At 37.2% G+C, this 24,917-nt stretch overlaps 1 protein-coding gene across 2 annotated transcripts in view; it reads right to left on the reverse strand.

Moving 5' to 3' along the window:
- Positions 1-24,097: 24,097 nt before the first annotated feature.
- The window catches only part of AGMO (alkylglycerol monooxygenase), a 186,099-nt gene continuing 185,279 nt past the window's right edge, over positions 24,098-24,917 (reverse strand). For both annotated transcript variants that reach the window (XM_063152398.1, XM_063152389.1), the window contains one exon: positions 24,098-24,566. In XM_063152398.1, the coding sequence (XP_063008468.1) occupies positions 24,486-24,566 (81 nt within the window). In that variant the 3' untranslated portion in view covers positions 24,098-24,485. The remainder of the gene's footprint in view (positions 24,567-24,917) is intronic.

Genomic DNA, 24,917 nt, shown 5'->3' on the forward strand with positions numbered 1-24,917 from the left:
CAGTGTCATTCTAGTCTTTTATCAGAACCACATGGTCTGTTTATGACATATCTTCAAATGTTATTTTTGGATCTTTTCCAGTCTAACTGTCTTGATTTTACAATTACACTGTTGCTTTATATAGATCTCATTTAGTCCTTGATGGACTACAGACATCCTGTTTGCTGGCCTATTATCCAACCTCTTATCAGTTCCATTCTAAACCATTATTTCAGAGAGTATCTGTTGTAGTTGTGCAACTCTCTCAAACTACAGTGTTTTAATCTATCCTTTCTAGCAAACTTTTTCTAACTAAAGAAAATAAAGCACATTTTAAGACAACCACACAAGAAAAGGCAAATAAATTAAGATATAACAACATTATTACTTTTATCATACGAAACAGAAATATCTTTTGCATAAGACCAATGCTGGCACAAATTATTACACATCAAGCAAAAACCTTCAAACCAAAAAATTAAGTCCTCCTTTTGAAGATTTCTGAGGCATTGGAATTTATTTCCAACTGGTCACCAGGGTTTCAAGAGGGATCTGACCGATAACCTTAGACTAGAAAAAAACCTCCTGAAAATGTGCTCCTTCAAGCAACAGACAGGTTAGAATTTTAATTTATTTTCTTGAAATGTTTTCTCAGGTTGAAGCAAATGCTCTGTTTGCAGGCATTGTGCTCTCTATGCTGCATGACAGGAGAAAGAACATATAGCATGTATAGCTCTGGAATTACATTTAATGTTAAAGGCATAACTAAATATGTTGTTTTTCAGGGTTTTGTTTTGAAACATCCTGTTCCAAAATGCCAAGGTTTAGCACCAGCTATCTGGGGAGCTGACCATAAGAATCATCATTATTACATTACATCACATGTAACCTCAGGCCAGACACAATTGGTTGATGTCAACTACTCACTGAGAAGTATCTCCACTTGGGAAAGGAACATTCGTAAATATGCCGGTCCCTCCAACTAAAACAAAGTTACCCTGTCATCCTCATCACAACACTTTCATCACCTTAATGACATGTATTTTGCTGACAGAATTACACCAAGGGGTGCAATTCCCATTAAATAAGGAGGATGTAAGGAATAAGGGTTAAAGATGGCCCCATTTAATGACCACTCATTATAGAACTAGCTACTTCCAAACCAGTTCATAGCAGAATATTTTTTCCTGACAAAATTCTTATTGTGAGAGGCATGGAGAAATTTTGGAGTCCAGGATGGTTGGCACTTTCAGCTTCTAGGTACAATAAGTTAAAAAGATTCTTTTTTAAAATATTTATTAAAAGTACCGAAAGGATTTGTAAAATATTAAGAATAAAAATTAGAATAAAAGTACCACCAATACCTCAATCACTGCATTTCTAAAAGCAGTCAGCAAAAAGATTGCTTTGCAATTTTACCAGAGAAAGTAGAGAAGGAACTGGAGAATTATTCTTTGACTGTAAAAAGAATTTATAATGAAAATCTTCAAGAATGTCATCTTGAATGATGACCTATTTCTCACAGAACCATCACAAGAGAACTAACCCTCCATTTATGTTGAGCCCCCAAAAATATAAACAACGCACTTCATAGCTGTGATTGCAAAATATTTTGCAAATCTGTACCAGTTTTCCAAGGAGTGAATCAAATAAGCAAAACAGTCTCTGAATTTTTGTAACTTCTTTCACACCAAAAATGCTGAATTGGGATTTCAGTAGCAGAGAATTAGAATCAGCTTCTGCCTCAGAGGTCCCAAGAGCTAAGCAGACAAAAAGTCCAAAATAATCAGTTTTCTGACTAAGCACTTTGTTTTCTAGTTGCTTGAAGAGGTTTGGAAGTATCTCCCAGTGTTTGTCAGAACTTTTCTGAATGGCTTGAAGGCTGTGATGCATGGCTGCTCTGACAATGCCATGGCTGATGAGTGTAGTGCCTCAGAGGTCTACAAACAATGCAATTAATCTCTGGATCTCCTCCATGAAAAGCAAACAGTATCAAGTTCACAGTTTTTCTCCTCTGCATTCTATCCTTTTCCAGCACAAAACCAATTGTACATTAACCAACATGAGTGAAATGAGACAAATTAGTAGTACTGCATTATTGTTTTTCAAAGTAAAAATTTAAGCTATCAGCTTTCACAGCACCGCATATGGACTGATCTTTGAGTGCTACAGTAGATGGCTCACTGGTCTATGTTACTGTTATATTTCTCAAATATCAGCTCCTACCTTCTGCTACTATGAACCTAGATCTTATTTGTACCAATGCAGTTTTGAAATACTGCATTTGGATATGCTATGCTGTTCCTGCTGCTTTCATTAGCTATAAATAGTCTACCAGACTAGTAAGTAAGTCTAGGTTAAATTAAGTGAAAGAAGTGTCCAGAACTCATGGCTTTTATGAATGGTCCATCCCAAGACTGGAAAAGGGCATTATGAAAAAATATATAGAGGTGTTTTCTAAGCAGGAGGTGTTAATGTAAATGTACAAGAAATGAAATCTTAGAACTTATTTTTCTCCTCTTCTTTAGGATTTACACTTTTTTTATCCTCCATAGTGACCTAAAAGTGTTGTGTTGATAAAAATGTAAGATTCATCATCTGTGTATCATCTAAGTTAATAGAATTGTTTCTCTACCTAATAATTGGGGAATAGTGAAAGCAGAGTTGCACTTTTCCACCTCCTTCTTTGATTTGAGACTGAACCTAAAAGAGATACACTTTCACACCCTTGGGGAAAAGAAATAGAAAATTAATCTTCCATTGCTGTTCTGCCTCTGTTAGCAGCGGGGTATGAGGTCACACTGTTGCCTCAATAAAGATTGCTCAACCTCCTACGCCAAGTGATGTGGTTCCTGCAGAGTATGAACAGCTTGTCTATGAAAGAATCTCTGGATGCAGTGGCTCTATAAATACCTAGCCTTTGCTGTTAATAAGGTATATCAGCTGGTGAAATGTCTTGCAGATGACTAAAGGCTATTGAACAGTAGTTTGCCAGCCCTGTAAAATTGCTCTCCCACACCTTCTCCTTAGAGTTCACCCACACAGAGGCATAAATCCAGACAAAACTGTAAGTTCCCAAGGTGCAAGGTGTAACATATAAAACTGGGGATTTAATGCCCACTTTCTCCCCATGCCATATTCCTCCAAGATGGAGGATACAAAAGAAGGGGTGGGTTGTGTGGTGGTGGTTCCTAAAAAGCAAATACTGCAGCTACTGACTCCCTAAAAAGGCTGGGAAATGCCTGGATCACATTGTTATCATCACCCTCAATATTACCTATGTTTTTCCTTTTCTGTGTTAACTCTATTGAGCTGCATTTGTGAAAGAATCATAGAATATCCTGAGCTGGAAGGGACTCAGAAGGATCATAACATCCTAGTGGTGGCCTGGCACAGGGTAATCCCAAGAATTACATCATGTGTCCAAGAATGTTGTCCATATGCTTTTTGAACTCTGCCAGGCTTGGTACCATGACCACTTCCCTGGGGAGCCTGTTCCAGTGCCCAATCACCCTCTGGGTGAAGAACCTTTTCCTAATATCCATCCTAAACCTCCTCTGATACAACTTCAGGCTATTCCCTCAGATCCTACCACTTGTCACCAGAGAGATCATCGCCTGCCCCTCCTCTTCCCCTCACAGGAAGTTGCAGCTGCAGTCAGGTCTCCCCTCAGTCTCCTCAGACCAAGTGACCTCAGCCCCTCCTCTTACAGCTTCCTCTCAAGAGCCTTTGCATTCTGTGTTGCCCTCCTTTGGATGCTGTCTATACTTTTATAGCCTTCTTAAACTGTGGTGCCTAGAACTGCACACCAGTCCTCGAGGAAAAGAGTAGTACAGGGAAAGACTAGGAAAGGCCTACAGGGAAATCTAGGATATCAGCCACAACTATTCGAGTTGCAGTTTGAGTTCCTTCTCCCTTTAAAGGGTTTCTACTAACCAACCTCACTACAGAAGGATTTAGAAGATTACAACTAATCAACCTCATCTAATATTGGCAATTTCCAACATCAGCACTATAAAATATTCACTTCCACGGCCTTAATGCACATCTTACAGGTCATGTCAAACAAGAAAGTGGAACAGATGAACATATGAAGTCACCAGATCTCTGCTCTCCCCACAACCAAGAAAACAGGTGTGCTGTGGCTTTTTGCCGCTGAACACAACACAAATCAACTACTCCAGCTAAATGGGTAAAAAAGGTCCTTGATAAGGGAGGAAATATAAGAAAAGGGAACAAGCTCATGGAGGAGACATTCATTGCTAGTGCTTAACCTGAGTTTTTAGCATATTCTTTGGCTAGAGGTTCTACAGATCAGCTACATATGTGAAAGACCATCCCTGTTGTTTTGTTTTGAACCTAGCTCTGACTACATAGTGGCCTACTTGCTAATTTTCGCTCCTCCTCTCCTGTTGCAGTGTGTGCAATTTCCTGTTTTACTTCCCAGTCCCTTCCCAGGTGTGGCAATACCTCTCTCCCTTCCCCCTCGACCCCTTGCTGAGTGAGTTCTGTCAATCAGGCTTAACATTCCAGCAAGGCCTCGTGTGCTTGGTCAAGTTCAAAGGATGCTCTTCAGGCCTGGGGTCATTGGCCTGTCTCGGTGTCCCTTGTCCCTGAGACCCTCCTCCTCCCACCTGGTTGGTGCTCACCTGTCCCTTCCCCTCCCCCTGTCGCAGGGTTTAAATTGAGCAAGGACCATGTGCTCAGTATTCTGTTGGAGCTGTTACCTAAGATTCAGACGTCTGTGACCATGGAATAAACTCTGGATATAAACTCTCCAACAGAATCCGTCTCCTTTTCCTCCTCACCCTAGCCTGAAGCCTTCCCACCTGAGGTAAACTGAGTTTCTACAAGCCTGGACTTGTTTCAGCACCCAGCTGCAACATCCAGCCAGCCAAAAGTGTCTCTGAAGTGAAACACCACAGATGCCACCTTTGGCCCCGCAGCAAGGGTCAGACGAGCCCAGGCACAATCTACCTGCTAATATTGGAATCATATTCCAATACTCTCCCCACAATGAAGTAATAAGGCAGCAATTTTTCTGCTCAGAGCCTGTGTGCTACAAATGCATCATTGTTAAATCTCTTCTCCAAGTTGTCTTCTTTCCCTGCATCGCTTGATTGAACACTTCTGCTCTCTAGATTTTTACTATTTGTAACAGAAAATAACTCAGACACTTGTAATTCAAAGGCAGAAGTACAGTACTAAAAAAATCCCGAAATAGACAATATAGCATCCTCAAAAGCCCCACCACATCCAGACCAGAATGCATGACATTTTTAGAAATTATTCATGCCTTTGCACTACTTTTCTAGTTATTAGAAACAATATGATTTATTACACCATCTAGTCAGATTTACAATCAAACCTACAGTGGTCATATTGTAAAATATTTCATTATTGACTTCAAAAATGAAGGCAAGATTTAAGCCCTGACTTCAGGGATTATACATTTCAGGGAATATTTCAGGGGAAAATGAAAAACCCCACACCTTTATATTAATTTGCTCATATTCAACCGTTCAGCTTCCCTCTTCCTTGAAGTGATAATATAGTTTATTTACATTAACATCCAGGCTTCCCTAACTCTTGCTCACCAAACTGGTGGCCAGTACAGTCCCCCCAGCCTCCAGCTTCAAGGCCTGTTGTCTTTTTTTATTTGTCCATGATTACACGTCTCTAATCTTCACATAAAAATACTCCACACAGTTCTTTCTCACAGTTTGTTCATGCACTCACAAACCAAGCTAACTCTCAGCTCTTCTGATCTTGAATCTACAAGTGCTGTATTCCCTACTACTCCAATAATAATGGAAGTCCCTTCCAGTACCAAGTTTCAAACCTTTTTTCCAGAGCTGTCAGTCTCTTGCCTAATCCTGATGTGAACACCTCTAACATTTTATCTTCAGAGATAAATCAAGGAAGTTTTATTCCTCAGAGTCTGATCTTTAAGAAAGAGATGTTACATTTATAGATCATTTTAGAGGATATAATTATATAAGCACAATTTAATGATTATGAGTCATTGTGGATATGGAAAGAGTAAATCACGTTAAAGAAATCTGGTTACTTTTAAAAATGAAAAATGTTATTAGCCTAGATAAACCAAGAGTCCTGACTTAGCAGGGGTCTTAAAAAGGTTCAGAGGAAAGTCAAAATGATGGATCATTGTTATCTTTAGGAAAGATTTGTTGTGGATGGAGTAAATCTTTATTAAAACTTTTCTCCCCGTATCAAGCACTTGTGACCCAGCATCCACATCTGAAAGTCTGTATCCTGAAGTCTGACTCTTTCCCATCCTTGATGGGTCTGGGCTTTTAGAGCATCTGCTTTTCCTGTAAGACTGTGATAAGTTCAGTTGACTCCAGATCTGCTGCAGTTGCCTGTCATGCGGTTTGAGCAGTACCAAGGTATCATTTACTACCCAGAAAAACAGGGGATTGGATGGAAAATGGAAAGGCAGCTGCTGAGAAGTGAAGTCTCACAGGATTGTAGATTAATACCAGCAGATTTTCATATTTTATTCAATGGTCTACATAAATCTGTAATAAGTCAGACCATTAAATTTGCAGATGATACTAAAATAAGCAGAGTATTCAAGACTCAGAGGGATGCAAGAATAATCCTGCCATTAACAAAATGGGCTCAGAGGTGAGATAGGAAATTAAATAAGTATTCATTTAATGTAATGAAAATTGACACACTTCAGTAAAAATAATGTTCAGGACACATACTGAGACACTTACAACTTAAATTGTACTAAGGTAATTAATATGTGAAGAGAAAGTTATGAGCTATTCTTGCATTGCCATTCATAGTTTTAAATTCTAAGAAGACATGACCCCTGTTCTTAAGAGATAACAGATTGGCACATACAAAATAACATACTGTCATTTACTACAGTAAGAAAGAGTGTCTGCCAGCACAGTCTGGAAAAGAGAAGGAGGAAGGAGAGCCCTGTGGACCTGTTAATCAGTGAGATGCTTCAGAAGAGTGACTCTCATGGCCATTGCCACATTTGAGTTTTGCTATTCTCTACAAATTTATATCAGACTAGAAGCTACTCAAAAGCTACACAAAACATTTTAAAAGAGAGCCCTCAGGTATGAAAATAGAAATGCTGTATTACCAACTTTTTGAATAATAGTCAAGAAAATTAAATGCCTATTTCTAAGAGGAGGCAAAACCACCCCAAAACAAAAAAATCCCAAAATCCCAACCACTAGGCCTTTAACTCTCTCTTAAGGTTGCTGAAGGAAAACGGTCTGAGAATAAACCCAGTAGAAAGCAAGCAAGAGGCAGAGGAAAGGGCAAAAAATGGAAAAAACAAAGTCAAGAACGTAATAAAGCAAACCTGCTGGTGAGCTAAAGACAAAGATCCTTTGCCCTAGTTCACACCAGAGAAAAGCAACCCCCAGAATATCACAAGACGCACCAAAATACTTTTTAATTATATAGTAAAAAAGACTGTAAAAAGCAAAGTTGTTCTTTATTTATACCACTATAACAGCTTGTCATAACACATACCTCCAGATGGAATATCCCTTTCTTTCCATTATACTAGTGAAAAGTCTGAGGAAGACTCAAAAAACTCCTCCTCACAATTCCCCTATTGAACCATCTATATTAAGGGCAGCAGGGTCCCCTGCTGTACTTGGTTTAGCCTAATTTCCCTGGCTGGTCTATTAACAGCCCAAATTAATTACAAGTATCTACAAACATGTAGAGATTTGGTTAGACCTATTATTTGCTACAGTTTGAAGAGCAAAATTTCAAGGAAAAATCACAGCAGTGTTAACAGAGGGAAACTGCCAAGGTCATCTGATTCAATTACGTAGGAGCTGAGCAACAAAGGAGAGCTGTGAAATACTGTAATAGCAATAGGTCAATGGATTACCACAGCATCAAGCAACATCTTTAAGGAGATCAAAGTAGTAAACAAAATGAAATGCAGTGATAAGAATGAAATAAGGGTGTTCAGTTTTTGGCAGTGTGAAAGACTGAATGATTGTAAAGGACCCACATCTGACAGCAAAATAAATAAGAGGAGGGAAAAAGATGCTAGCTTTACCTCAGTTAAAAAGAACTGAAATAAATTTCTATTTCTTCTTAAATGAAAAATTTTGTTGGTGTCTTTACTAAATAAAGGAAAAGAACTCTGATTTTTATAAATAATGTTATCCTAAAATATTTAAACAAAAAGTAGAACAGCAACAGGACATAACAAAGTACTATTTAAGATTCCCAGAAAACAAAATAATTCATCTAGGACACGCTACAGTGTAAAAAAAACCCAAAAACCAGTGACTCATATTGGTAAGCAAGCACTCTGTTTCTCTGACGTAAGTCGAGAGAACATAGTTTGATAAGTTTGTGAAAGAATTACAGTAAGTGTATCAATATCAATCAAGTCCAAGGGTATATCAAATATACACTCTATTAGGAAACATTACTCCACACAAATGAAGGGCATGCTCTGTGATGTAAGCGGAATAAAACCTGTTAAAATACCACAAATTCAAATTATTAAAGATAAAACCTCATTTAAACATAAACTTACCAGATATCAAACTCGTTGTGAATGAAGATCATGCTAGGTGTCAGGTTGATGGAACGACACTCTGTAAATATGAGTGCATCATCTGTCAGTCTCATCTCCTTGCTGCAAGCACCAAATTACATCTGCAAAATATTTTGTCTTGGGCACATCTGCTGGTAAATATCAAGGTCTAAGCTTGTGTCTGAATTTACAAGTGATGACATTAATAAGTCTAATTTAGCAATAATATTTCCTACGGAAATCTCTGTAATGCTTCAAATACAATAACAAATACATGAAAATACTACTTTTTTGTGGGTTCAGTCCCTGCATGGGCCATTCATATTCAAGAGCTGGACTCCATGATGCTTGTGGGTCGCTTCTAACTCGGAATATTCTGTGATTCATCTGTGATTCAGTTACTATAGAAGGTGGAAGACACTGAAAAGCTGAAATCTTTATTCCTCACTTCTTTCAGGATTTTTGTCTCCTCTAGCAATCTCCCTCACCCCATCAAGTCACCCACCCACATGGTTGGGCCTTCAAGGCCTCTGCACTTAACGACACCCAGTCTCAGTGAGTTTTTACTTGGTTGAGTAATTCTGCTTTTGCAAGAGATGACAAGGAAGGAAGCATCTATTAAACTTCTTTCTCTCACTTTGTACCATAAGAATGTATCTATTACTTTGTTTAGGACAGGAAGGACAAGGAACTCTGGTACTACAGTCTACTACTGATACTCCTACCAGCTGTGTTAGGAAGCAATACCAAAACATCTACTCTCAAATTTTTATTCTAAATTAATTGATGATTACTTTCCCCATTCTATCTTAGCTTCCTTTCCAATCAGTTTACCAGCTTCTGTTTTTCAAAGTTTAATCCCTGACGACTCAAAGTTTATATGGAAATTGACCTTTTATTCTCTCAGGTTCTGGTGTGCACCCCAGTGTGTTTTGAGTACCTGCTGGCACACACCAAGAACTTTCCATCCTTCCCTCACTATACCAGGTGATTGTGCCTGTCTGAAAGCAGCATTGTGTCCTCAATCTGAACAAAAGGAATTCCCTGCTGATTCCAGCTACCATGCAATCTACAGACAGCCTGGGGAAAGCAATATTAATGCCTCTCAGCTTTTGGTTTATTTCTTATAAAGATGACTCATTTTACAGTCTTCAAATAGCCTTTTCTGCCTGTTTCTGCAAATAGGTGACTGAAACTGTATGTAATATTGTGGTTATATGGAGGGGATCTAATCAGCATCTTGAAAAACAGCATTAAGCCTTTCCCCCTAACAAGGAATTTCTCATTGCACACCACCTCCTTTCTCAATCCTTTAGAGACCCCTGGAACTGGCTAGCAAACCCAGCTATTCCTTCTCAATTACACTTAGTCACTTGTCCTTTGAGTTAGCAGCAGGTTTTCGTCATTAGCCTTTCAGTGAATGACATTGCTGTTCACATTACTGGAGTTCATTAAATTTCTGTTATTCTATTTATTTAAGATTATACTATATCCAGATATGTCCGTCCCAATGTCTTTCAGCTTTATCAGCTAATTTTCATTTCTTCACTCAAACATTCTGTGCCAAGGTAATTAGAGAAAAGTTAAAAAATAATAACCCCAAGACTGAGTCTCTAAGAGTCTAATATTAACTCCCATGGGGTTTTTTATCAGCTTCATCCAAGAAAATTAGAACAGGTGAACTGCAGGAGACCAGAATTTCGCTTTCACATAATTGCTTAGGGAAAGTATATGATTTTTGTGTTGAACAGCCCATGAAGATTTTTTTTAATTTTTCCATAAATTCAAGTATTTTTGAACTCCAAAAACAATTTTTGCTTTAATAAAATTCTACAGCTCTAAAGTTAACAGTTTAATTATGCAGTAGGTGGACTCAATTTTCTTTTGAACCTAACGTCCTTCATTTGATGTTACCAATTTGTTTTTCAATATAAAGGAAGTTAAGAAGCATCCCTTTCTACTTTTGATTTTATAAAACACAATTGTATTCCTTTTCTTGAGAGTGAAAAGACATATTGTATTAAGTCATTTATTTCTTCTGTTTCCTTACATATTTCATTATTACTGCATTTATCACAATCTCTCTCAAACATTGCAATAATTGTTAAAGTAATGATAAATAATAGAATACACTGTTCTTGCCAAAAAAAATCACTAACTCCATGGAGAAATGACAGCAATTTAATCTGAAATGACCTTGCTTTTGTTAACCATTTTACTGTTTTTCCTATTTACCTCAGCACTTTAAAATTTTCTTCACTTCTTAAACACTTTTTGAATTCTAAGGTCAGATTAATGAGCATCAAATTACTTTAATTATTTCCTCTTTTTATCTAATATAAGTGTAGTTTCTGTTGTTCTCCAGGGATTAAAGCATTCTTATTACTTCATTATTTTGAAACACTAAATAATGGGTGCCCAAAGCTGAACTCATTAAGCTTCCCTAGTTTTGTTTCCAAGAGTTATTTCCTTTTTATATATTCAAACTCATGAATTGTCCTCATTTTGCTTTCGTGTTCTATGTCTTCGTCCTAATTTAAAACTGAAACAAGGCCTTCATTTGGATATGTAGACATAATTTTAGAATTTATTTTCCCATTCCTTTTACAGCTTTAGAGCTCAATATTTTGGAGCTCTCAATTGATCTTTACTAGTGTAAAACTTCCTAGGTAAATTTTTCTTTGCTGATGAGTTCTATTTTTCAATTCTTTCAGATTTACTTCTAGTATATTTTTATCACAACTGTTCATTTAGTTAGGTTTAGACCTTTCCCTGTGTATTTATGTTCTTTATTCTGTTTATAATAATAATAATTTGTTTTATCTTTGTAAAAGCTCTTTAGGTGCCATTGGGAGGGATGATTTCTTCAAAGCAGTGCCTTTCTACTAGCTTGCATCACCATGGATCTAGTGAAGTACCTGAACTAGCATGCTGCCCCTACAGGCTGAACAGTGGGGAAAGTGATGGAGCAGGCATCCAGGTGGCTTTGCACAGAGCTGGGCTCTGTCACAGCTGAGATGGAGGTGGATTTTGATAGGACAGGACAGGTTCAGCCAGGATGTCTCTGTTCTGTGCTCTCAGTGCACAATGTTCCAAGGAGCTTATCAGCACAGCACTGTGCAAACCGGGCTGGAGCCTTTCTGAGCTTAATGGACCCAATTGCATGATAGAAGAGCAGAGGTCTAAATACCTTTTCAGAGTCTGGCTGAGAATAGTCAGGTATATTAGAAGCTCCTGGCCACACCAGAAAACAGATATATATAAAATTCCCTTGTGACATCTCTATCCCTCTGTTTCTTGTGATCTTACCTGTGAAGTACCCAGCAGAGCTATTAGTGAGTTTTACTAATTTAAACTAAATAAATTCCTCCCTGAATATCTATCTTCAAGCTTAGAAAATTAAACTTTATGCTTCTATTATTCACTCCTTATATTCATTGGTGCAACTGAAAGCACTGTTCAGCAGAGAGAAGTGACTCTGCAGTGTTTGCTCACCTGAACTATGTCATGAAAACTGTCCATAAAAGTGAAATGGACATGGTACCAAACCAGGATTATTTTTAGGTAGTGATATTTGCACAGAAAAGTCACAATATGCTAACTAAACTACTTAATTACTTCCTCTTTTATTCTTTTACAGACAATCCAAAACTACCAAAGAGTATGATAGAATTCCTCTTGAATAAATGAAAGGTGTGATTAATTTGGATATATTTTCATTATAAAAAGTGTCTTTACAACATCATTAACATTTCATTTCTCCCGCAGGCTCTGTAAAGGCTGAACAAGAATGGAGAACATACCACTGGCTGTAAAAATTGAACATTTCTCACTCAGCAGCAGGAGAAATGGATGTGATTTATATGAAAACAATAACTGCATTATAAATTATTTTATGTGGCATATTCTGGGGTTTAGGCATAGAAATCTGCAAAACAAGCAGTTCAGAAAACAGTAAAGTAATTTGAGGCTTTGTCAAGTACTTTTGCACTAAGATTGTTTGAATCAATTACATTTGCTATTCTAAGATCATACTTCACCTTTTCATTTCATAGTAAGTTCCCTGTCTGACTAGTTTCTTGAATGATGTGTGGGTTTATTATCATAATGGAGTGAATAGGATATAGCCATGTTGCTACTGGGGAAGACATACCAGAATAAATAAAAGTAAAAACCAAATTTTAAGATACATGACACAATATCAGGAAGTACAATCTCATTTAAAACTTTGGCTTCTTGAGAAAATAAATTTTCTTTAAAAATCAGAATTAACTGAAATCAAATCATATACAAAAAACCAAAACAAAACCCTATCAAAATCTATCATCTGAGGCAAGGAGGAAACCTCCTGATTCTTCTACAGGGAATTCTTTATAATATTTTTGTAGAAAAGAAGAAGCCAGGAAAAAGCTCCAAAGTCACAACTTCTAGCAAATGAAAAAGAAACTTCCATATGAATATATTCATCATGACCCAGATGTGGATGAAGAGAGGCAGCTTGAGGAAAATTTGCATTTCTCCAGTGTGCATTGAGGAGTACTCAGGAGAATAAAGAACAAACAGAAAGAAAAGGTCCTGAAGAAGTCCTGAGCACTTGCCACAGCACATTCTCCTTGCACATTTCATATCTCCGAATTTCTCCTAGAGATTTTGTGAGGTAGCATTACTCAATACTGCCTACTCCTGACACCAGGGATTGACTGCTAGAGCTGTTTCACAGTGCCTACATGTTTAAAAAAATGTAAATACATTTGGTAATTTAGTGCAACGTAAATCCACCTGCCACATTTACAAATTATTTATCAGTCTTACACTTCCGGAAAAGTCTAGGACCCTTGTTGTAAGCTCTAAACAGACACAAGCCACATTCTCAGTATAATCCCAGTATAATCCATGAAGATAGCTTGCTTACTCAAAGCAGAGCTAATTTCATTCCAACTACTCTGGATGGCTGTGTCCCTTTGACAGCACAGACATCAGCTTTCATTGCTCATGAGGAAGGCTTGTCAGGTCTTTGCTGACTGGCTGACTGCTACTGTACCCACTCTGTTAGATTGGGTTCTGTTAATACTTGTCAAAGCCTTGAGAATATCTATAGAGAATTCAATCAAATACTGCATTTGTTTCACTTTGAAGTTACAGCTTTAGTGATGGGTTCATTCTAAACAAACTTCAGACAGCTGGGGAAGTTTCTTAGTTCACCCATCATCAAAAAAGAGAAAGGCACATTTTTCTTCCTGAATCTGATTTGAACTGCTGCTACCTTTTTTTTTTAATCAGTATTTTCATTCTTGTGTATGTTTTGACTACAGATATATATCTGCTTTTGTTTGAACTGAAAATTTTATTGTCCAACAATTTTGCTTTTACTAATATACAATAAGATTTTTTTCCCCAAATATTATTCTTCAAAGCTCCAATAGATGTCACTATCAAAATATAAAAGAGAGCTGGTTGCATAATGCAGTCAAAGAGAAACAGCAGGGAAGCCTCACTCGCTGGACTGCTTCAAATCCCAGCATGAGAGCACAACTCATTAAGCTAGACATCGAAGTGAGCAGTTGCCAGCCATAGACTGCGTGTCTTTTCATTCTTTAAACCCTCACCATTAGATCAAAAATATCTAATAGTTTCACTGAACATGAAAGTAACACTGAACCTACTGGGTGTTTGGGCTAATAAGCAGTTTCCTGTTAGGATTTTTCCTCTCTGCCCATTCAACTTCAAAAAAATGACCTATCTTTTCTTTAGCCCACTTTGCACATTACTGTGCTGTGTTTTACAAATGCTCCTTTTTCCTGTTAGTTGGAATCACATCTGGAGTAAGTCTGCTGTGAAGCTTTACTACTGCTTTTGGAATGACATGTCAAAACATGACAGCACTGCTTGAAACAGATAAGTAAAGCTTATAAGTAAAAATATTTCAGAGCTATTTGCCCATACTACAGAAATCTAAGCTTTTTTACTGACCATGAAAATACTTTGTTCTTTTATCTAACCCTTAAGTCTTTAGGAAAAAAACCCACATGCTTTCTGTATGAATATTGGAATCTTTCATTGTTCTGAACAATCTCTTTTTTATACTGCTTGAAAGAGGAGGTAAACTCTATACCTCTACAATATGATGTGGAGGGGAGTCTACTAGCTCTCCTGCCTTGGAAAACTAGCTACTTTAAAAATTAAAACAAATTATTTCTTTATTTTTAAATAAATAAAAAACATATAGCCCCTGATTCTTAGGAACACACCTGGGAATGAGAGGCTTTCCACATTCAAAAAACCTTGTGGCTTTTTCTATAAATCTCTGCAAGCTTGTATGGTGAATGTCATTTTGAACAAGTAGTATTTTCACAGGTGCAAGTTCGTCCTTGCATCAGGACCCCTCCCCAAACTAAATTGTACCACAAGATGTCAGCACAAACAATTCCCATATTGGTGGCTCCACATGACTTGCTTGTGAACCTTGTTCCAGTTTGAAACTATTTTGAGCAACAAATATGCCCAAAAAGTTTCTAGTCTATTTACAAGCAAATAGCTTAAGGATGAAAGAGAAGAATTGAATAATTTGTTGCAGGATGGCCTGTCCAGCCTAGATCCCCACTGTTTATGCAGGAAGTCTTCTTCCTTTGTCTAGAACGCCTGACCTGTGCATTAATTCAAAGACACAGACACCTGAACAGTTCTGCTAAAGAGAAGTGTGTGGCTACAGTCTAGAGAACCTTTGTGCTAGAATGCAAATATCTTTGTGAAAAAATTATGCCTGAAGCTACAGAATTTACAATATGCTACTGCAGTTACCTTTTAAAACATGTTTTAAAACAATTTGGCTGAGCCATAGTTTAATGAGCTTAGGATGTGAGGGAATTCAATGAAACAAAAAGAAAAAAGCAATGAAACACAAAGGTCAGCACAGCTACTCAATTTATGTCAGCCAAAGACTGGGCTCTTTTCAGTGAAACACTGTAGGAATATCAACAAGCTACTGATTCTCTCTCATCTTCCTATTTTAATATTTTTTTATTTCCAGACCAGCTTTGATTTGGGATATGGGAACCTCCATAAGGTATAAACATTGAGGCACGCTGGAGACCACCACACATGAGCAAACACTACAGGTTGCAAGGTTTCTTCCCACCAGAAATGACACGACCTGAGTACATGTAATTTAAAATTAGCTCTTAGGCAACACAGCAAGTGCCTTTTCCATTTGCTTTTTACCTGCTGTTTCTTGTGAGGAGGAGTTATTCTTTCATTTCTAATTAATCTTCTCTGGTGTGCTACTGACAGCAGGAAATTTATCTGTGATACTCTCTTCATGTTAGACTCAGTTCATTAGAGAAAAGTAGACTCCAGGTACTCACACATGGTGTCTAAGCAGTTTACTTGAGTGACCACCTCCAGAGATTCTGTAAAATGGGAAGACAGAAAGCAGGCTTAAACTGTACAGCATCCCTCTTGAATATTAAAGCAATCTTGCATAGGTATTGCATCCACAGGAGATGGTACCAGGGTCCTCAGCATAGCTGGCTTGCCCCATTGTGCCTTCCCTGTAAGAGGTGTAAGAAAGGCACTGAGACCTTTCAAGGAATGCAGGTGAAGCAAAGCCAAAATCAGCAATCTCCAATAGCAATTGCCATAGCACGGAAGATCATTAATGGGATTTTAACAATCAGATTTTCACCAGCACCTGGAATACAGGATTTTACCCAGCCTATAATGGTGAAGGGCCTTGAGGGGAATCTGGATGAGGAGCAGCTGAGGCCACTTGGTCTGTTCAACCTGGAGAAGAGGACACTGAGGGGAGACCTCATTGCAATTAAAGCTTCTTGTGAGGGGAAGAGGAGGACACTGATCTCTTCTCTCTGGTGACCAATGACAGGACCCAAGGGAATGGCCTGATGCTTTGTCAGGAAAGGTTTCGTTTGAATGTAAGAAAAAGTTTCTTCACCCAGAGGGTGTCTGGGTACACTGGAACAGGCTCCCCAGGGAAGCAGTCACAGCACCAGCCTGACAGAGCTCCAGAAGCATTTGGACAATATCCTTGGGCAAATGGTGTGACTTTGCAGGGCCAGAAACTGGCTTGGATGATCCCTGTGGAGCCCTTCCAACTGAGCATATTCTGTGAGTCTGTGATTCCATATTTGCTATAGAGGTAAAGAAAATAATATCAAGCTCACAATGATCATAACCATGAAAGGCCAAAAATCCAAAAATTTTAGCACAATTTTTATGCATAGTTTAAAAAATTAACATACCTTCTCCAGACAAGCAAATAAGAAATAGAAAACATGAAAGGAAAATATTTTTCAATGCAATTTTAGCTCTCTTCTCCTAAGAAGCTGTTTCCTAGGTGAACCACATGTAAAAACAAAGCCATGTAGTGTAACTATTTTGCACCTTTTTAACCCTACAGTCTGCTGAATATGTAGTCAGCGAAAACATGGAGGTTATGACTGCAGGTACCCAGAAATTACTGCAGTTACTAGAGATTGGTTACCTTCTGGAAAACACAAATCTTCATCTACATATCCCATTCTGTCAGAATTCAGACATAAATCTCTACATCTTAGAAACCAAATGTATATCTGCTAACCAGACAAGCTCAAGGACTCAGGCAGTATTAATTCTGCTTCCTTGAGATCTCCTCAACAGGAAAATGGACCTTATAGTTGAATATTTTCCACGGAGTATATTTAGACTACATAACTACATTTTCCATAAGTTCCAGAATATCTTCCAGAAAAAACAAAAACATCCCAGTGCACATTTTTGGCAAATTTGCCTGAGCTCAGACTGTGCAACTGAACTAAAAAGCTGAATTGCTTTTACATATATTAATAGTATATTGATTAATATTTCATAACTCTTTTTAACACTTATGAGTCATCACTACTGTTTCCCTCTAAAATCTTACAAGAAGACGTCTCTGATAATTTCTTCAGCATACTTACAAAAATTAATTTCATAGCTGCTACTCTGTGTTACACTGCCTACAACTTTATTGTTTATGAAATACAATCTAGAGTAAATATTACCTGAACTTTTGTTTATTCTGAAAATTCAAAAGGAAGAAATTTTTTAAAATAATGGACTTCAGCATCCACTAAGCAAAAGTAGTTTCTGATGGTGATTCACAATCATTGTATACAATCCTGTATATTCATCATTCTAGAAGAAAAAATTACACTATGAAATGTGCTAAATTACCCTCTTTAGTGGATGTATTTTTCACAGCTACAAGGTCTAGTGGTCTATCTTGCTTAATTTCCTTATCTTGCATGTAAGTGCAATAGAAACTGATAGGACCATAACGACTTGTATGGTGAATATATGTCAAGTCTTCAAATGCACCAGCATACCATTTCATCCTCTTTATTCAAATATTGTCAAAAAATCCCTGATCTGTAGGAGAATTTGCTTTGCACTTATCCAAGACACAGTGTAACAGAGAAATTCCTAAACAGGAATAGCCCAAAGAAAGCATTATAACAGCAACCATCATCACAATCAGGCCACAGGAACTCTTTGTGGACCATCTTCTCTGTCATATCTGTTCTTATTAAATATCTATCTTGAATGACAGTGACTTTGACCTGTTCACTTCTATGCCTGATGGGCCTGTAATTGTGATAGGCTTGTAACCATCCCTGTGCCAGGGCACACTCGCCCACAGCAATAACCTGTGCTCCTTTCTTGCTTGGCAAGTTTTGCTGCTCAAGTCCATCTGTGCTTCCCTGCCTGGAAATGCTGAGGAAAGGAGACTGGTCACCTCACCTTGCTGAGAGCTATTTGTGCCTGACACAGTAAAATGCCCATCTCTGCCAATGCTCAGACATCTCTCAGCCAGCTCAGAGATGAGCTATTTTGCATGTAGCATCATAAGAGCTGGTTGATTCCTTGGGAAAAATACCACAGGTTTCCATAAAGAGGTGTAAGGAGGAAGCCATTAGTAGAATACAGCAAGTTTTCATGATCCTATAATACCTAGCACTATGTTAGCCAAATTCTAACTCTACCCCTGGGCTTTCTTTCAAGGAGAAAACCTGGGGAAAATAATACTGAAGAATAATTCTTCTCCTGTAGCACAAATCATTGATAATTGTTCTTCATTAATAAGGCCATTTACACACATACTACAGTCCAATTATCAGGCATAATTAATCATAATAAACTATAGGCATGAGACACTCATAGATTTTCTCATGAATAATAGGAATATTGTTAGCAAAGAAAAAATGTATTCAAGTATATACCTTATTATTGGCTATTAGATCAGGAAAACATTACTTTTCTCTTACAGCTATACTTCAGACAAAATAATTAATATATAAAATAAAAATAAAGGTGATCTGACCTTCAATGACAGACTTTGTTCTCAGAAACTCAGAAACCTGCCTTTAATTGCCTTTAATTTCTTCCAGCAATCCCTGACCATCAGACTTTCCTCTGTTAGACACCACTGTGAAATCTAGTTTATGGTCATGGATAGAAAACTGGGAATACTTGAGGTTATACAAAAATAAGTACATTGTTACATACCTACACTGCTGCAGTATGTAACACTTTACCTTCCTTCAAAGTATTTTTTTTTTTGGTACTGTGATTAAAAGAAGAGCAAAAATAAAATCTTTGCTTTCAGGATGATTAAAGGTAGTGAGTCAGCCATGAGTCATGAGCGGAGAGAAGGTAAAGCGCTGTTAGATCTGAAATCACAAATGCTGCTACGTGAGGCAAAAGAGTAATGCCATTATCTTCAAATAACAGCCTCGTGACCTCAATGCCGACAGACAGCAGCAACAGACATGATCACACTCAGAAAGTTAATAACCTATTCTTTGATCTAAAAAATTGTAGTTCAATTGTCTTACTGTATTTTTCTTTCCTGGCAAACATCTATAATTGTAATTTATGTGCTGGTAAGTACTTGCATTCAAGATTTGTGGAAAAAACGTAAGTAGCAGAAAACACCACAAATTCCATAGTGTTTAAAATGGTCCATTATTTTCTTTATTAATTTAATCTCTTTTTAATCAAACTTTGTTATTACTGGGCTGTATCTGCCACATTAAAATCAGCAGGTTAGAAAATGATCCACAAGAGCTGCAGTGGTATATCCTGGAGCAAAGAGACAGTGACAGCTAAAGCATGGTGCTGAAGGGACAAAAAGTAACACAAGGAATTAATAACAAGGCAGCAGGAGAGTGAGTAGAAACTGGGGAAAGGACAGAGCCATGTTACTGGAATTTAAATAGAAAATTAATCATTAGAGGAAACTAGACAAATACAAGTGAAATAAATATAACAGTAACAATGTCTGAGCAGTGTATTGGGTTTTTTGAATATTAAGATATCAGACTGATAGGAGCAGTAAAGAAAGTAGGCACCTTTAGGTAAGTATTTGCTCTCATCAAACAGAAAATAATAATTAAAAAAGTGAAATAAAATAAAACAATAAAGTAAAATATTTGTGAATATAGAATATAACACTATGTACCTTCACACATAACAAACCTAAGTCAAGAAAGGAGAGAATATTTCACAAAGATGAATAAACACTACAGCAAGAAAGAGAAAAATGGTGAGAAAGAATAACGGAGGAAGCAGTAAAAATATATCAGGGGGTGGGGTGGAGAGAATTCATTTTGTATCACTTTTCTCTGCCAAACCATAAACACAAGGACACTCCACAGTCCATTCTTACTCAATGTTTCCACATTTTTCTGCTGTTTTCCATAGGTGGGGCAAAAAAGACAAAGAATAGAGCCAAGCTTTCCATTGGCCTTGATACTAACATGGAAGTGCTTCTCCAGCATGGGAGATATCTTATTTTTGCTTTATGTTGTGGTTTGCACCTCAATTTCAAACATGGCATTTTAACACTTGTTTTCTCTATAGAGAGAGAAAATCCTTGAAGTCCACAGTACGTCTCTTGTTTACTTTGCCCCATCTGCTGGGGCGGGAAGGCAGCAGGGCATACAGTGGTGAGGTCTGCGTGTGCTGAGAGTTACTGAGGGTCAGGGCCCCTCAGAGAGCTGGCTTGTGGTCTGCTTTGTTTGAATTCCAAACTGAATTGCTGGTCACACACCAGCAGGGAACCAGGAAACCCAGCAGAACTCTGCCTCATAGGCATTGTGTATGCCTGTGCTGGAAACATAGATTTTATGGAAAAAGGGTAGACCAAGAATATTTTTTTCCCATTCAGCACTAGCAATCCCATGCTTAAAAACTATGAGTCAAGCCTCATGTAATCATTGGGGGTTTTTAAAAGGGAAATATTTTAAAATATTACTGATTAAAATCTTGTTTGCCTTTTAGATTTTGAACTTTTTATAGATCCTGTTTTCAGCAGGCAAAAATATTTCTTTATTCACAACATTTCGGAGGCTGGAGTTTTAAGAAAAACTTCAAGTAAAGGCAACATAGTTTACATAATAGGCAATGCTTTGAGTATTCTCTGAGAGTTACTATTCTTCTTGATGAACTACATTGCTAATACTTTGCTTTTTTTTGCCACAAATTAAACAGCAAATAAGAAAAATCCAAACAACTCTTACCTTTAGTGCCATGCAGTTTAGCAGTTTCTTATCAGACTGCATAAATTTCTGAAAGCTCACAGACATTTGGCTGTAAAAAAGCTTTAAAATATCTGATCAACTACCCCCTTTAGGTAATGGTTTGAGCAATGATGTCCTTAGTCCTGCAAATCTGAGAGAAAACTGAAGACAACAAAGACAAGAGAAAGTGCCCTGAGTCCTTTATATCTGGTAAGTATAGGTTACAGCTTTAACTGTCAGCATTTATCCAACAAAGTGCTCTGGTTTTATTACACCAGAAAGGATACGAGGTTAGCCACTCTCAGGAATAAGCAATTGTGCAACTCTGTTACTTATAATCAATGCACCTCACCAAAGCCTGAATTGTAGTAAATATTGTTGTTTTCATACAGGGAATGCTCTGCCCTGATCCTGAGGTCAGCAGCAAGCTTTTTGGCGACTTGAATGGCGCAGGGTCGGGTCTCAAGTGACACAGGATTCAGCTGCTTACTTCTGGGTTTTCAGTAACTTGATATTGCTGTGTACATAGTCCAGGAAAGGCCATGTGTAGGGATGTGACTGTACAACAGCTGGTAGGAGCAGGGAATTGCTTTTTAACAGTCTTGATGAAAAAAAGTTCTGTTTATCCACATTCTTCTCCTAAGGTGTATCACTGGGGAGTTTAATAACCAACAAGAACAAAAGGAAGTCTTATGCAATAGTGCAAATTACAAACATTATTTATGAAGTTTCATATTTGGACATGTGAGGCTAGGCTGTTAAACCAGAACATTTTTCTTTCTAAGCCACCTGAAAGACTGGTTTACCAAAAGAAAGATAGCTACTTACACAATATCTGTTAGTTCTACAGAATATTTTGTCCTCACACTTCTGTCCTCCCTGTAAGTGAAATAATTCACCTTATTTCACTTGATCCCATATGATTGTTCAAACCACGCAATGTAGTCAAATTATGAAGAAATAAGTTATGGAATATTAAAAAACTGAGGGGAGAAGGCTGGCTTAACAAAATATCACGGTAGCAATGACAATTATTTGCAGTTTGCATTAAATTAATTGAATTAACTGCATGATATATATTAACTGCACATAATTCAACTCAGTGGCCAACTGGTCTCCAAAGTCTCCTGACTCCTGACTCCCACCCAGACACCTTTGGGATAATTATTTCACTCTTTGCAGTGGATATAAAGACAGCATAAACTAGGTCCAGTTGTGGTGTTAGGTGCCTAAAATATGACATAATTTATATTTTAAAAAACTTGTGACAAGCAAGCTGACAGGGATATAGTTACTTACCACATAGCCACTGAAAGAATGGTGCAAAGGTGTTTCTAAGAGCTTGTCCCTGGAACTCTCTTCTCCAAGAATGGCAAATCCTACCTTCCAGTCTGTAGCCAAAGGTTTGCTTATACATACCCGGCTGATGTTATTGTGAAGCACAGGAGTCCTGGACACCCATCCAGGTGTCTGTTCACCCACCTTGAGTCTGTTCAAGCCCTCAGTCACAGGAGCTGTTCTCAGACCCTACTCATCAGTATGCAATGGAAAGATGCTGCTCCTCTCCTGCACCTTGCTTTCAGAAAACCTATACACAATGGCAAGTCCCTGGAAACAGGAAATTTGGATCTAAAAACCCCTGGAAAAGTGGAAATTTTTTTGGCCTCTGCTTTAATGACTAGGTTGTCCTCATCAGACACATACTATACTTGCTCTTGAAATCACATCCCTTTCCTCTTGTAAATACATGACATTCTTTAGGACAGCTTTAAAAATAATTTAATTTTACTTAATTCCTGATTGTTGCCCCTCCAAAACTGCCAGTTTTCAAATGCATAAAATGTTAAATTTTTTCCCTCTTCCTGTCTCTTTGAAGGATTTATTTCAATAAAGAAACTTTCAATATGATTCTTTGTTATATTAAACTGACTATATCACCATGACAAATTTGGAAAATACAGGTATACTAACTCACAGGGTCACAGAAGAACTTGGTAATTTTCTTGTACTTCTGGAATCAGATTCTGTTAATTTTTTAAATTATATATTAAATAACCTATCATTAAGGTTCCTTGCAATCCAAGCATTTTGATGATTCTATTTTACAATTAAGATGATACTATCAATAGACAGTGTGACAATTTTATATAAATAACATTCTGAAAATTTATTAGAAACATCCCTTTCCATGGACAGTGGCATCTGTTACAGCTAGAGACTGAAAATATGAGTTAATTCAAAGTAGGTTTTCTAAATCTGAGATGTCTGTTACACTGCCATGAAAATGAAATGGGTAAAAAATGAAATGGGCAAAAAAGCAGAACACAAACGTAAAAACATTTTTAAATCCAGGTATTATTACTAGTTTGAAGCATCTAAGACTCCATTTTTTAGCTACTTGACTTTAAGCACTTCTAAAAGGCTTGGAGCCAAAAAGAAAAATTGGATGACTGTGAGGAAAGAAAAACAACCTAGATCCAGTATTTTTGCCAGTCCTGCTGTTTGGAGACTCCCTCTACCATTTGTATTTAATTTTCCTATCTTAGTACACACCATCTTTCCAGCAGCTTCTGAAAGACAAGACATGCATCTCCCCTGACATCACCCAGCAGGAAACTACCAGAAATTAAGGGCCCAGCCTTGCAAATATATTGTCACGTGAGTGTCAGTGGGATACCCATGTGTAGATCCTGGTTTGATCACTCTCTGAAGTTGGCAATGCTGGTGTATTCTGTAAATAACTCAGCCTAAGCTGCATGTCTGCATAATACAACGCACGCATCAGCCAATTTTATTGAAGATGTTTCAACTCATACTAGGTCAAGTTATTTTACCATGCTGTTTTAAATCATTTTCTTACCTCAACTACTCATCCTCATGTAGCTGTATGCTATGAACACTGAATTGGGCATGACATGGAGATTCTAGTGTAATTCAATCATTACAGAAGAAATGACATTCACATATGTTTATGTTTAGCCTCAATAAGGAGAAAGTCAATCACTTTATACCAGGTTACATCAGATATGATTTTAATTATTCCTCTTGTGAAAAACACTTTTCACATATTATTACTAACAAAATCACTGCAAAAATTAAAATAGTTTTACATGGTTTTGAAGAATTTGTAATCCTACGAATGCAAAAATCTATGCTGTGCGTGAATATTTTATTTAAAATGTGAAGAAATTAAATATTTCTTTGAAAAATCAAATAAAATTATTATACTCCCTTAGGAATCATTCAATCCTTCATAGAAAATCACAAATCTCTCATATCATAAGTGAACTAATTGCAATACAGCATGATTCATGGTTGATTAATTCCAAGGAACTTAGAAGGTTATTCTGAAGTGCTGTTTCCACATTTAGGGTGATGTTAGATCTGCTCTTTCAGTGGTGTTTATCTTTGAATGAAGTGATCCGCTTCATAATTTGGATTCCCCAGAACGCAGCAGAGAGGGAAAACAAGACCTACAACACAGAATTTACAATGAGAATGAGATACATTATATGAGTTTGATTTGGTTTTTAGTTTTTTTTTTTTTTTTTTTTTTAGTTTTTTTGATCTGTGAACATAATGAATGAGTGAAAACAGAGAATTTGAGAAAAAAAACCCCAAGAATTCTAGGTATACTGATAAATTCACTTTAGAAAAAGATGCTTTCTTTTCTCTACTACTCTTTATTGTGGACATTCCTGATGAATTTAGACAAATGATCTGAAGAATGCTGACACAATAAGTGGCATGATAAGGCATGAATAACCCTTAACAGGATCTATAGCAAAAGAAGTGTTCTAATTGCAATACAATACGTAAGTATT

The sequence above is a fragment of the Melospiza melodia genome, chromosome 1, assembly GCF_035770615.1.
Source record: "Melospiza melodia melodia isolate bMelMel2 chromosome 1, bMelMel2.pri, whole genome shotgun sequence".
In the NCBI taxonomy this organism is placed as follows: domain Eukaryota; kingdom Metazoa; phylum Chordata; class Aves; order Passeriformes; family Passerellidae; genus Melospiza; species Melospiza melodia.